The sequence below is a fragment of the Zootoca vivipara genome, chromosome 13 (assembly GCF_963506605.1).
Source record: "Zootoca vivipara chromosome 13, rZooViv1.1, whole genome shotgun sequence".
Classification (NCBI taxonomy): domain Eukaryota; kingdom Metazoa; phylum Chordata; class Lepidosauria; order Squamata; family Lacertidae; genus Zootoca; species Zootoca vivipara.
In genome coordinates this window covers 44,036,535-44,050,073 of record NC_083288.1, presented here as the reverse complement: position 1 = coordinate 44,050,073, position 13,539 = coordinate 44,036,535, and the positions used below count along the sequence as shown (strand labels likewise).

At 48.0% G+C, this 13,539-nt stretch overlaps 1 protein-coding gene across 1 annotated transcript in view; it reads left to right on the top strand.

Annotated features, from left to right (window-relative positions):
• The first annotated feature begins 1,491 nt into the window (after positions 1-1,491).
• Positions 1,492-13,539, top strand: part of CLDN15 (claudin 15) — a 17,721-nt gene continuing 5,673 nt past the window's right edge. The window contains exons 1-4 of the mRNA XM_035135413.2: positions 1,492-1,955; positions 10,444-10,608; positions 12,271-12,352; positions 13,134-13,244. Coding sequence (XP_034991304.1) covers positions 1,739-1,955; positions 10,444-10,608; positions 12,271-12,352; positions 13,134-13,244 — 575 coding nt within the window. The 5' untranslated portion in view covers positions 1,492-1,738. The remainder of the gene's footprint in view (positions 1,956-10,443; positions 10,609-12,270; positions 12,353-13,133; positions 13,245-13,539) is intronic.

Here is a 13,539-nt window from a genome sequence, read left to right as displayed (position 1 = left end):
GGATTCTATGAATTGAAAACAGAGACGCTGTATGTACTTTTGCTCCCCGATAAAATATTTTAATAAAAACAAATTTTAAAAAATAAAATAAATAGTCCTGCTGGATCAGAACAAAGGCAGCTACAGTAAGTCCACAACTTATTCAGCGATTATGTTCCGGGATCACACCGAAAGCCAAAATCACATATAGTGAAAACACTTTAGGTCAGGCATCCCCAAACTTCAGCCCTCCAGAAGTTTTGGACTACAATTCCCATCACCCCTGACCACAAAACATCTGGAGGGCCGATGTTTGGGGATGCCTGCTTTAGGTTCAATGGCAGGTCTCATTGCCAAAGTCCTTTTTTCCTGGACACACCCACTCTCTTTTTGCCCTCTTTTAACTGTTTTAGTTTTTTTTTTTTTGCCAAGAGCGTCAAAAGCTGAATGAGCACATGTTAAATGCGTGTAAGTCGCGTGGTCTTACTGCATCTCAGGGGCAGGTCACCATTTCCAGCCTGAGGCAACATGTGCAACCGTGCTGGGGACACATGTCAGTGGCGAACAGGATGAGAGGTAAAAAAAATTCGGTAGAGCCAGAGGCAAAACGTGACTGTCACCTTTGTACCGTAGTAACATCTCTCCTCCATTCTCTTGACCGGAGTGCGAGGATCATGCACTCCAGATTTTAATGACTCCCCCCTCAAAGAATCCTGGGAATTGTAGATCACGGCCCCCAGAACCCTTAAAAATACTACAGATCTGGGGGCCGTGATCTACAATTCCCAGGATTCTTTGAGGGGGAATTCTTTGGGGAAACAACCCCGCCCCAAGGACTTCTAATATGCGTTCAGCGTTATCAGTAAGCATGCATGGCGTCGTGCCGCAGTCCTGCGCGCCCTGGCCAAGGAGGGAGCTCCGTGGAATACGATGCAATTCGATTGTCCAATATATTGTGCAACCGGCACAGCGGACTCTGCGTGTGGCCGGATCCTGCTTGGATCCAGGAGCGAAGGACCGTTGACTCACTCATCACAGTGTCTCACCAACAAAGGACCGTCTAATGTCCGTCTCTCTGGTTGTTAAATTTAGCAGGATAGGCAGCGGAACTGTCCAATATTAACGGGACTTTCGCGGTCAAGGGGTCGCTCCGCTCCGCGCGCCGGATCTTCATCACCCTCCCACGCCTTTCCCGGACCTCAAAGAAGACGGGGGGGGGGCGTCCTTGGGTGCCTCTGCAAGCGTGTGACACACACATAGCGTCTTATATCTCCCGCCCCACATAAAAAAGGGAGCCTTGCCCGAGCACATCCCGCGAGCGCATTCAAACATCTGGAGAGAAAGTGTGTGGGAGGGAGGGGGAAACTTTCACTGCGGCTCCACCCCCGCATGGCCCACACCGCTGTTCTTCCTACCCCCAAAGCACCTGCCTTCTTGATCCCTCCTCCCCATGCCTCTTAGAGGGGGGTGGACTTTGGTCCAGACTCTGACGTCACTTGGAGGGGGGGCTACCTCTGCCTTTACCTGCCAGCCCGCGCAGTTTCGGAGTCCAAACGAAACCTAGTCGACGGGTGTCACTTTTGCAGCAGCGCGTCTTCGCCGTCGGGGCTTCTCCCTTTTGCCTGCCTGCTTGCCACAGCAGTACCCACCCCTCCACTCCACTCCCGGTTCTCGCCATCCCATAATCTGCCTTTGCCATCGGCATCCTCCTCTCGTCGTCGCCGTCGTCGCCGTCCTCCTCCTTCTCCTCTCCATCACCATGTCTATGATGCTGGAGACCGTCGGTTTTTTCCTGGCGACCATCGGCTGCGGGATGTTGGGGATCACGCTCTACAACAGCTACTGGAGGGTCTCCACCGTCTCCGGCAACGTCATCACCACCTCCACTATCTTCGAGAACCTGTGGCAGAGCTGCGCCACCGACTCCACGGGCGTCTACAACTGCTGGGAGTTCCAGTCGCTGCTGGAGCTGCCAGGTGAGCGACAGGGGAGGGGAAGCGGCCGAGGGGTCCTCGGATCTCACAGGACAGGAAGGCAGGTTGGCATCCATGCATAAGGGATTGGCCATGGGAATGAGAGCGAATGCACATGGGAATGGCACTAGGTGGCCATGGGAATGACAATGAATGCCATGGGAATGCCACCAGGTGGCCATGGGAATGACAGTGAATGCCCATGGGAATGGCACTAGGTGGCCATGGGAATGACAGTGAATACCCATGGGAATGGCACTAGGTGGCCATGGGAATGACAGTGAATGCCCATGGGAATGGCACCAGGTGACCATGGGAATGACAATGAATGCCATGGGAATGCCACCAGGTGGCCATGGGAATGACAGTGAATGCCCATGGGAATGGCACTAGGTGGCCATGGGAATGACAGTGAATGCTCATGGGAATGGCACTAGGTGGCCATGGGAATGACAGTGAATGCCCATGGGAATGGCACTAGGTGGCCATGGGAATGACAGTGAATGCTCATGGGAATGGCACTAGGTGGCCATAGGAATGACAGTGAATGCTCATGGGAATGGCACTAGGTGGCCATGGGAATGACAGTGAATGCTCATGGGAATGGCACTAGGTGGCCATAGGAATGACAGTGAATGCCCATGGGAATGGCACTAGGTGACCATGGGAATGAGAGCAAATGCCCATGGGAATGGCACTAGGTGGCCATGGGAATGACAATGAATGCCATGGGAATGCCACCAATTGGCCATGGGAATTTCAGTGAATGCCCATGGGAATGGCACCAGGTGGCCATGGGAATGAGAGCAAATGCCCATGGGAATGGCACCAGGTGGCCATGGGAATGACACTATATGACATATGAACACAAGAAGAGCTTGCTGCAGGCATAGGCAAACTCGGCCCTCCAGATGTTTTGGGACTACAACTCCCCTCATACCTGACCACTGGTCCTCCTGTTAGCTAGGGATGATGGGAGTTTTAGTCCCAAAACATCTGGAGGGCCGAGTTTGCCTATGCCTGGCTTGCTGGATCAGGCCAATGGCCTGCCTAGCCCAGCATCCTGTTCTCCCAGTGGCCAACCAGATGCCTGTGGTAAACCAGCAAGCAGGATTCAAGCACAACAGCATTCTTTCCCCCGATGGTTTCTAGGGACTGGCCTTCAGAAGCCTTGTGGCCTGCAGCTATAGAGGAGGCAGATCATCCCATCCTGGCTAGTAGCCATTGACAGCCCTCTCCTCCATGTTCGTGTCTAATCCTCTTTTAAAGCCTCCTTGTTGGTGGACATCACTGCCTCCTGTGGCAGTGAGTTCCTTAGTTTAACAAAGAGCTTTCACGGTGGCCGGTGGTAGCCATGGAGAATGATTCCGAGTGGCCATGGGAATGGCTCCGAATGGCAGCTGCATTTGCTCCTTGTAGTACCTGTTTGGGCATCCCAGAATAGTTTCTTTTCTACCCGCTTCCACCCACACATAGGCTCCAGTCTATTTTCCTACTGGGCAGCTCTTAGTAGGCATCAGGTGGGTTTCTGGGCAAAACCTACCCAGGCAGAGTCCCTTCTCATTGAACCTGTTGCAGCAAATTCCTAAGAGAGCCCTTCCTCTCTTTACCCCTTTCCTCCAGGCTGGATGCCTCGCCTTTACATTCGTTTCTGGAAAAGCTGGGTATATTTAAGTCCTTTACCCATGCTCAGAGACGCCTTGTTATTAGTTTGAATATTGTATAGTGAATCTAGAGAAGAAAGGCTGCCAGAAAGTGTGATCCAGAATTTTAAACTCTACCCCTGGGATAAACTGCCAAGTCAGCATGCCCTTTGCTAGCTTATATAACCAACAGCCAGTCGGACCTTTTCAGTGGGCCTGCAAAAGCCATGACAGAAGTTCCTCTGAGCATGTGCAGAGCAATCTCCTTTTCCCATTAGATCTGGCCTCGATGCAGGCTTGAAACCTTCTGTTACACCTTTCTGCCAAGATGCTCCCGGATCTTGAATAGTTGCACGACAGGCAGAAATTCAACAGATGTAGCTTCCATCAGCATCGAGCTAACGTAGCGCTACAAAGAGTTTTCCCCGTGGAATTTCTGCGGAAGAGACAATCTGGGAGAGTAATCCCCATCCCCTTTCCCTTTCCCAACTGTGCACTGTTGGGCGCATAGCTGCCAAGTTTTCCCTTTTCTCGCGAGGAAGCCTATTCAGCATAAGGGAAAATCCCTGTAAAAAAGGGATAACTTGGCAGCTATGGTTGGGCGGGGCGTGCGATATGGGTACGTTACCTGTTCGATTGACCATGATGGAATCAGACTTCTGTGTCAAAAACAAACAAAACACAGTCCTGAACCGTGAGACATTTTGATGTGGTGCTCTGGGGCATGTGCAGAGTGCTTTTCTCTCTCCGCACCCCTACACATCTGGGGTTTGGGGAAGCGTTTCCGTCTTAGAGGGCGTGGGGGGGGGAGATGCCGATTGTGAGCGTTTCTCCTAAGGCCCTGCAGGGGGCAGCGATGAGCAATGAAATGATCTCCGATAGGAAAAATAGGTTACAAGAGAATAAACTGGCTTTTGGCTGCAACTGTCACCTCATACGCCAAACGGGGTTGTTGTGTTAGTCTGCATCCTGGTAGGTTGTTTGCAGAATGGTTCTGCTAGCTGCAAACGTTCAGAACAGCTGTGTATCTGCTGGCACGTGGGGAAGGTAACATCATGGAAAAAAAAACAAAGCAAAAGGCGTCCTTTCCAGGTGGCTGAAGGGGGCTGGCGACTGTGTGCAAACCGAGGTTGCCAACTGCTCGCGCAGCTGTGCTTTTAACCGTAGCTCGATGCAGTGCGTGGCGCGTACTATGTGCGAACTGCCACCGATGCTTGTGATCTCTCCAAACCGCTGCAGGCTGCTGTCAGCTACGGTAGGTGTATTCAATTGCTCTGCCTGTGACCATTCCTTCTGTTTCCGATGTCCAGGCTTTGAGTGCCGTGCCGTCCGTTATGTAGCCGAAATGGAACTTCCCTGCGCAAGGGGGGGATCCATCACGGGCAGCCTTAGAAGAACCCTAAAGTTTTGCAGATATGTAGAACGCTTTAGGAGGGGGGCGGGACTAACGGAGAGAACTCCCCGCCTCCAAAAAGAGCTTCTGCCCAATAAGAACCGAGCAAACCTGGTGGCCGCAGAATGCTGACGGACAGTAAGGAGAGAGGGATGGAATGGAGTGGTTTAAGAAAGGGCATGGCTGGCTGGCTTGCATCATGAAGAGGAGCGTTTCAACAGGCACAGCTTTGTTGTGCTTTACTAATATATAAAAGCGATTTTGCCCCCTCTCAGTAGTAGATGATCCTGTGTGGGTAGCGATAGAAGAATCTGACCACGCTGCTTTTTCTCAGCATCTCGTTTTTTGTTTTTTCTAATCTTAACACTGAGAGCCAGTGTAGTGTTGCGGCTGGGCGACCTTAAGCCAGTCACTCACTCTCAAACTACCTTACAGGGTTGTTGTAAATGATAGAGTGGAGAGGAGGAGACCTGTTGCACCACTCTGAGCTCCTTGGGAAAAGACAGGGTCTAAATGTAGTAGTAGTAGTAGTAGTAGTAATAAATCAGTTATTCACACCAGCTTGTGATTTGTTTGTTTATTTATTTTTAAAGAATTTATGAAAATTCACTAGCATTCTTAGTGTCAATTTATCCTAACACTTTTTTTGCATGCAATTTTGCTTAATGTACCTAATAATAATAATAATAATAATAATAATAAATCTGTCGTTTTTGCAAAGCAATTCTCCCTAGCAGAATGCATTTGTATATGTTAGGCTCACAAATACATTTGAATAGGTTGTTTTCACTTATAAATGAATTCTCGTGTACACTTCACTCTGGTGTTTGCATTTTTGTACATACTGCCAAGCTGAAGAACAGCAATGCCAAACTCACAGAAGTGTGAATTTTGAAGGATGGCTCACGGCTGTGTTTTGGTTCGCTTTTTCTTTTTGAAAGTGTGAATTAGGTAGCTACACCTCTAAATTCAAGTGGGATCAGATTTCCCTTCCCATCTTTTATGTGCAGGTCATTGGGAGGGGACAATCAATTGGAGGAGGCTTTGAAGTCCCTCCTTCTCCTGGGATCCATTCCTGCCGGGTCATCAATCACCCGTCATGAGCAGGAACAGGTTCAGCCGAAGACATTTTGCTGCCTTGGGCAAAGGACAAGATGGTCCTCCTCCTGCCTCCAACATCCTCCATGTCACATAAAGATGATGAGTAGCCTGGTACCTGAATATTGGTTCATCACTGGCAAGAGGACAGCATCCTTCAGGGCACATGAGGACAGCAGGACAGTTTTTAGGGAGTGCAAGACAGGCAGTGCGACACACCTATCTCTCATCCTCCTCGCTAGGGAACAGCTAATCTGTCAATTTTGTTCTCTCCTAATGTTTCATTTTTCCAGTCTTCAAGTTCAGCTCTCTACATTTTGACATCAGTTAGCAATTTTTAGCTCTGCGAACAAATAAGTACAGTACATTTAAATTCAATCCAACTTTTATTTTAAAAAAAAGGTCTCATGAAAAAAATCACCAGTGATTACCCCCCCCCCCCAATATACACATTTTTGTAGGCGGTTTTGCCTACTACTATAGTAACATGGTTCTCAAACTTGATCCATTCCAGAAGTCCATTCCAGTCCCTGCTCCTGCCAACCTAGCAGTTCAAAAGCATGTCAAAGTGCAAGTAGATAAATAGGTACCTCTCTGGCGGGAAAGTAAACAGTGTTTCCATGCGCTGCTCTGGTTCGCCAGAAGCGGCTTAGTCATGCTGGCAACATGACCCGGAAGCTGTATGCCGGCTCCCTCGGCCAGTAAAGCGAGATGAGCACTGCAACCCCAGAGTTGTCCGCGACTGGACCTAATGGTCAGTGGTCCCTTTACCTTTACCTTTATATTACCTTGGTTCTCAAACTTGTTCCATTTCGGAAGTCTGTTCCAAAACCAAGGTGTGCTTTCCCATAGAAAGTAATGCAAAACAGATTAATCCATTCCAGACTGTAAAAAAACAACCCCTAAAACAGCAATTTAACATGAATTTTACTATCTAACGAGACTATTGATCCATAAAATAAAAGCAATAATCAATGTATTGTACTATAAAATAAAGAAGGCAGTATTGTAGATGATAAATTTTCCCCCTCTTACCTGCATTGATGATAGCCATTGTTTGGATTGGGGGGGGGGGCTTTTATCCATTTCTGCAGTCACACAATCAATCAATCAATCAGTAGTTGAACTGGGTTCCACACAGTCACAGAAACAAATTAACTGAAAAAGCCTCAGAAACAAAAATGCAAAATAAATAGCAAAAACAAAAGCGCCAAATTTTGACTTCCAAAATGTTTGAAAACCAAGGTGCAACTTCTGATTGGTGGTGCAGGTGCTCTGGAAACAAAAGCTGACAGTTGCATCGGATATTTGGCTTCCAAAAAACATTCGAAAACCGGAACGCTTACTTCCAGGTTTTCAGCATTTGAGAACCAAGGTACCACTGTATATACATTTTTGCCAGCACTTTCCACTAATAATAAACGATTTTTTTTTTGCGTGCTATTTTCACGAATACAACATGCCTTTTTTCATGAACACATCACCCTGGTGCATTTTGTACACATTACTGGGATGGAGAACGGCACTGCAACATTCACAGAGGGGCAAATGAAAAGTCTGGCTTCCCTCTTCAGCTCAGTCGGAGTTTATTGAGCTGCGAGAGCCATTGGTACTTGGCCTATGTGTGAGTCAGCATGTTTGCCACAGGAAAGAAGGGTGGGTGGAGGTGGGAAGAAAGAGATTTCAACACCTGGACAATGAACTGAGGCAGGACTGATGACCACAGAGCTGTCTTCAGATCGGCAGACAGGATAGTCTGGGCCAAAAAGGATGTGAGCGGGGAATGGCAGAACCTGTTTCTTACTTCTCTGTTTATTCTCTGAGACACACCTCCTCTGGCACAATCGGTCTCCCTCCCCTACCACCCTTCAGCAAAGATCTGGAATTGAAGCCGAAACTGTGCTGGGGGAAGAGGTGTGCAGATCTCCTATAGCGAGAGAGTGAGATGTGTGACATTGCTGGACAAGGATTCAGTGTCAAATCAGTTTGGCTAGTGGAATCTGCATGCTCTAGCTGTTCCTTTCTTACCAGGGAGAGTCTGTGTTGTTCCTGGGGAACTTGTCTGCTGCAAATTATTGCCCACATTTTTAAAAGCCATTGCCTTCATGGGCTTAGTAGCCAGGATTTATGTTGTGCGGGGCGGGGGGGGGGGACACCCTCCTGTGGCCCCCCCTGTCTAGTTCTGTCTGGCAGATTCAGAATGAAATGTCTCAGCAGCAGTTGTTTCCAATTACTTTCTTTTGAACCCGAGGGCTCAGAAAAAGCTGTCAAAATCTTTGTACGATTTCTACTTTTAGTTTTTCTGTCTTTTCTTGAAAATATTTTTTTAAATTAATTTTCAATTACAATAATCCAATAAAAGGCTCATTTTAACATTGCCAAATTATAATACCATTAATAATGCTGATCATTCAAAAGCCAAATTATACAATTTAGGTGCCCCCCACGTGCTAGAGTTGATGATTTGATGATTTACTATATTTCTGCATTCCAAAATCTTATAAATTTCCATTACACTCCAGTCAGAATAACAAACCCTTATGCCGCAACTGCAGTTTAAACTACTTCCATCCACATTAACACATTAAATGATTTACAGGTGAAGCATTTAAACTCTCTCTTTGTTCTGCTTGTGTGTGGCAATTATTCTATCAATGATGTTTCTTCCTCGATTTCTACTTTTAGTTAAGTATTTTTATTTATTTACTTGATTTCGGGGAGGGGGAGGCAGCTGCCTCCCCCCCCCCCGGCTACGTCCATGTTTGCCTTCTTAAACTGTGAACTTTAGTTCCTTTTGGATAAACCTGAGTTTGTTCTTTTTAAAAAGGAACTTTCCAAGTTCTGCTCTAGGTGGTGGTCTGAGAGGACATCAAGCGTCCACTTTGTTTGAAACCTTGTTTGAAATCTGGGTCTAGTCTGTGCCCAGGAAACGCACAGGGAAATCACCTTCGTTTCCCTGATGGAAGAAAGGCAGGATTCAAAAAGCAAGAAGATCAATGGTAATTAAACCATGGAGCAAAACGAAACAGTAGTGCAGTGCAACAACTTCACGCACCCAGCCTCTATCTCTGTGTACCTTAAAAACACGCACACAAAAAAGTGATATGCGGAAGGTCAAATGGTTAAAAATGGCATTTTAAAGAGCCATTGATTTGGCTTATTTGCTTGTGGGAAGCGTTATCAACAGGGTTCAAACAGTCACCCCCCACACACCCCAAAGAAAAGGTAAAGGGATTTGTGGTTTTGGCATGCACAGCTCAGTTTCACTGCTTATTTGTCAATAGCCCTCAGTGTGCGTATAGTGTGTGTGTGTGTGTGAGTGTGTGTGTGTGTGTGTGTGTGTGTGTGTGTGTGTGTGAGAGAGAGAGAGAGAGAGAGAGAGAGAGAGAGACTACTGGGCAGACCCACAGGTGTGGAAAACTCTTCAAATGACACCTTTGCTTTACTCCAAAAGCTACTCGAGACTAATACCATGCCCAGGAGGTGGGGGGAGGCAGGAGAAAAATATAACGAGATTGTTTTGCCATGTTTTTGTGTTACAAATTTCAATTACCGATGTTTTCCCGTGTTCCGAAGGAATTGCTTTATTGCGTATTTTATTTACGTATGGATTTTTATAATTGATTTTATACTTGCAAACTCAGCTAGACCGATACTTGGAGGTGGTGATGATGTGGGTCAGTAAACTGATGCTGAATCCCAAACAGACAGAGGTGTTAGGCGACCCGAATTCTCACATCCAGGAGGTGGGGAGATGGCCCCTTTTGGACTAAGATGACTTGGCCACTGAACTCCACACTCTGGTAACTTCCAGATTGGATTATTGCAATGCGCTCTGCGTGGGTCCGCCTTTGAAGAGCTCTTCAGTTGCTCCAAAGGGCAGCAGCCAGATTACTGTGTTTAGGGCTTGCATGTTTAGAACTCATTCCTGTTTTAAATAGCTGCACTTTCAGGAATTGTGAGGCCCAATTCAAGGTGCTCACATTAGGGTTTAAAGCCCTAAATGACTCACGCCCCCAATAACCTGAGAGACTACCTCCTTCCCTACAGACCCTAAGATCGGAGGAGCACGAGGCTTTCAATCTCAGGGTTGTGGGTTCGAGCCCCACGTTGGGCAAAAGATTCCTGCATTACAGGGGGTTGGACTTGATGACTCTGCGGTCCCTTCCAAATCTCTGATTCTGTGACCTTCTCATTTGTTCCACCACCCTCAGAAGATCGGATGGTGGCCTTGGTCCTGGAGTGTGCGTTCTCTGTGGCAGCCCCTGAGTTGGGAAACTCTAACCCAAATTTCAGGATTGTGTTGGAAAGTTCTGCCTGGGTCAACACTGACCACTTTTTCGCTATTCCTCTCCAGCTTACCTGCAGGCGTCCCGAGCCCTCATGATCACTGCGTTGGTGCTGGGCTTCTTGGGGGTCCTGTGCGGCATGTTGGGTCTGCAGTGCACCAAGGTGGCAGAGGGGAACCCCAATGTGAAGGCAAAGATGGCGGCTCTCGCGGGCTGCATGTTCATCTTGGCTGGTAAGTGGAGCGAAAAGAGGGAGCCTCATGACTGTTGACCAAGACGGAAATTACTTGCTGAACAATGTTCCTGGATTCAAAGCTGGAGGTGGTTCATAAGCCTTTTGGTTGGAGTGGGGAACCTCTCTTATCTGGCACTGGGGATTCTGCCCCCTGGACACACCCCTCTCCCCAGGCCACACCCACTTAGCAGCCCTACTTACTGTCAGTGGCTCCTGGTTGGTTGCCAAGGAAAGTATAAAGACAAGGAATAGTTTTTTTACCATCCTTTTTGATTTCAATCTTCACAGAGAACCCAGCCTCTTGGATAATTGCATTGTCTGAATGAATCTCTCCAACTTCCTCATTCGTCATTCTCATTGTCTCCTCTATGGGTGCTGCTATCACGTGCCCTCTGTCTTTGAGCTCTTTGCTCTCCTACTCTTAAGGCTTGCCAGGTTCTGGGCGATGGAGGGTCTGGAATGCTTTCTAATAACAACATGTCAGCCTGGCTCTCCCATGATTCCCCAGCTTTCCTCCCCATCTGCCTCTGAGCTGTGACGTCCCTCAAACCCCTGCTGTAAATCTATACTGTCTTCTTCTTCCTCCTCCCCGGAAGGGCCAGGATGGGGAGGCAGTCTCCACCATTCCTCCTTTGCCCAGTCCCTGACACTTACATATCCTTCCCAGAGTGTTTTTGCTTGGCCGCAATGGGTCCTTGAACTCTGACAAGGCCTCTCGCTTGCTTGGATGGAGAATAAGAAAGGGGAGGGTGTGAACATTATGTACAAATATTATTTATTTGTGTAGCAGAAGCCATTGCAAACACACACACACACACACAAAATACATAAAACAGAATAAAATGCATTACACAGCTAAACTATTTATTAAAACCAACGCTTCTGTCATAAGAGTCTGCTCCTCAGAAGCATTTTAACTACCAACCCTACAAACTTTTCTCCCTAAAATTGCTGCTCTAAGAGGTAAAAGAAGTGCTGTGTTCACAGAGGGGTGTGTGAAGGAACTAGCTAACTGTAGAAAGCTAGATGCAAAATTGACACCAGCTGCTCATGCCCATTTCCCCCCTCTGGCTCCACCTGACATTGTCATGTGTCTCTTGGAAGGTCCCACAGATGAGAACCTGGCCCTCCATCTGAAAGTGGTCCCTCCCCCCCCCCGCTTGGGGTCTCCCAGTGGCATAGGAGACAAAGAACAAGCAGGGAAGGTTGTCATTATTTTATCTCCTGCCACATCGGGAGATTTAATAAAACTGGGGGAGGAACCTTTCTCAGCTTGAGGGTCTCGTCTCCTTAATAAACAATGTTGTGGGGACCATATGCCCAGCCACACAAACACCATAAATTTCTACACACACGGACACACACACACACACACACACACACACACACACACACACCTCTCCATCTGGGCATCATCACAGTTCAGGGACACATTCCAGCCTTGCAAAAACATTCAAGGAAGGGTGCAGAGCAAGGGCCAGACTGAAGAATCTTAAGGGCCGCATTTAACCCCTGGTTCTTTCCTAAGTAAGTCTTGTCCTCCTCTACTGGCGATTGTTGACAGTCTGCTTGAGCTACCAAAAGCGTCACTCTTTAGTACGCAGAGATGTGCCAGGGCTTTGTCCTGTCCTAAACAACCTTTCTTTTTCTCCTTGTTCAGGTATCTGTGGGATGGTGACCATCTCCTGGTATGCCTTCAATATCACTCGGGATTTCTTTAACCCCCTCTTCGTCGGCACAAAGTAAGTCTGCCAAGGGGCAGGAGGGGTGGGGGTGGGGTGTCAGATCAAAGGACCCTGAACAACAATGAAATAGGGGAAGAGAGGAAGTGCTTCTTTCTAGGCTGTCTTAAAGACTGGGTCTTTCTTTACAATGACTTTACTGTAATATAAAATACTTAAATAAATTAGTGCTAGCACTAGGAAACTTCAAGGACGCATTTCACCCAGGCAAAAACATTTAGGGTGCCTCGCAGGACCAGGGAGGGGGTGTGGCCTGGGGAGAGTCTCATGGGCCAATTAGAGAGGACGGGGTCCTGAAAGCATAGCTGCCAAGTTTTCCCTTTTCTCACGAGGAAGCCTATTCAGCATAAGGGAAAATCCCTTTAAAAAAAGGGATAACTTGGCAGCTATGCCTGAAAGACCCTGGGCCTGCAGTTCCTGACCCTTGTTTTACAGGACACGCCCTTGACTGCTTTTGCAGTCTTAAGTGTCTTAAGAGTCAAGGGTAAAGAGTTTTATTATCTACGTAGTTTAGTTGACCTCAACACAGGGACAGGGAGCCTGTGGCCCTCCAGATGGTGTTGGACTACAACTCCCAACATCCCTGACCATTGGCTTTGCTGCCTGCGGGGGGCTGATGGGATTGGGAGTCCAACTGCACCATCACTGGCATGCCATGTTTTTTGCAAACATGCCCCCCCACCCCCCATGTTTGCTTTTGCAACCTGGATTCCTTTTGGATAACAAAATGTGACGAAAGGATTTTAACCAAGATTCCTTTGGGATGGTTTCCAATGTGCAGGTATGAAATTGGACCTGCCCTCTACCTGGGCTGGAGCGCCTCGCTGCTTGTGATAATTGGAGGAGGGTGCCTGTTCAGTTCGTGTAAGACCCATTTGTCCCAGGAAAAGAGGTGAGAGCACTTTTCGTGGGGTGGGTAGAGGGACTTGTGCCTTCCTCCCTTTCCCCCTCTGGGTTCGAGCTGAAGGACCAGGTGCGCAGCCTGGGAGTCATTTTGGACTCGCAGCTGCCCATGGAGGCATAGGTCGATTCTGTGTCCAGGGCAGCTGTCTACCAGCTACATCTGTTACGCCGGCTGAGACCCTACCTGCCCGCAAACTGTCTTGCCAGAGCGGTGCATGCTCTAGTTATCTCCCGCTTGGGCTACTGCAATGCGCTCTACGTGGGGCTACGACCCAGAAACTGCC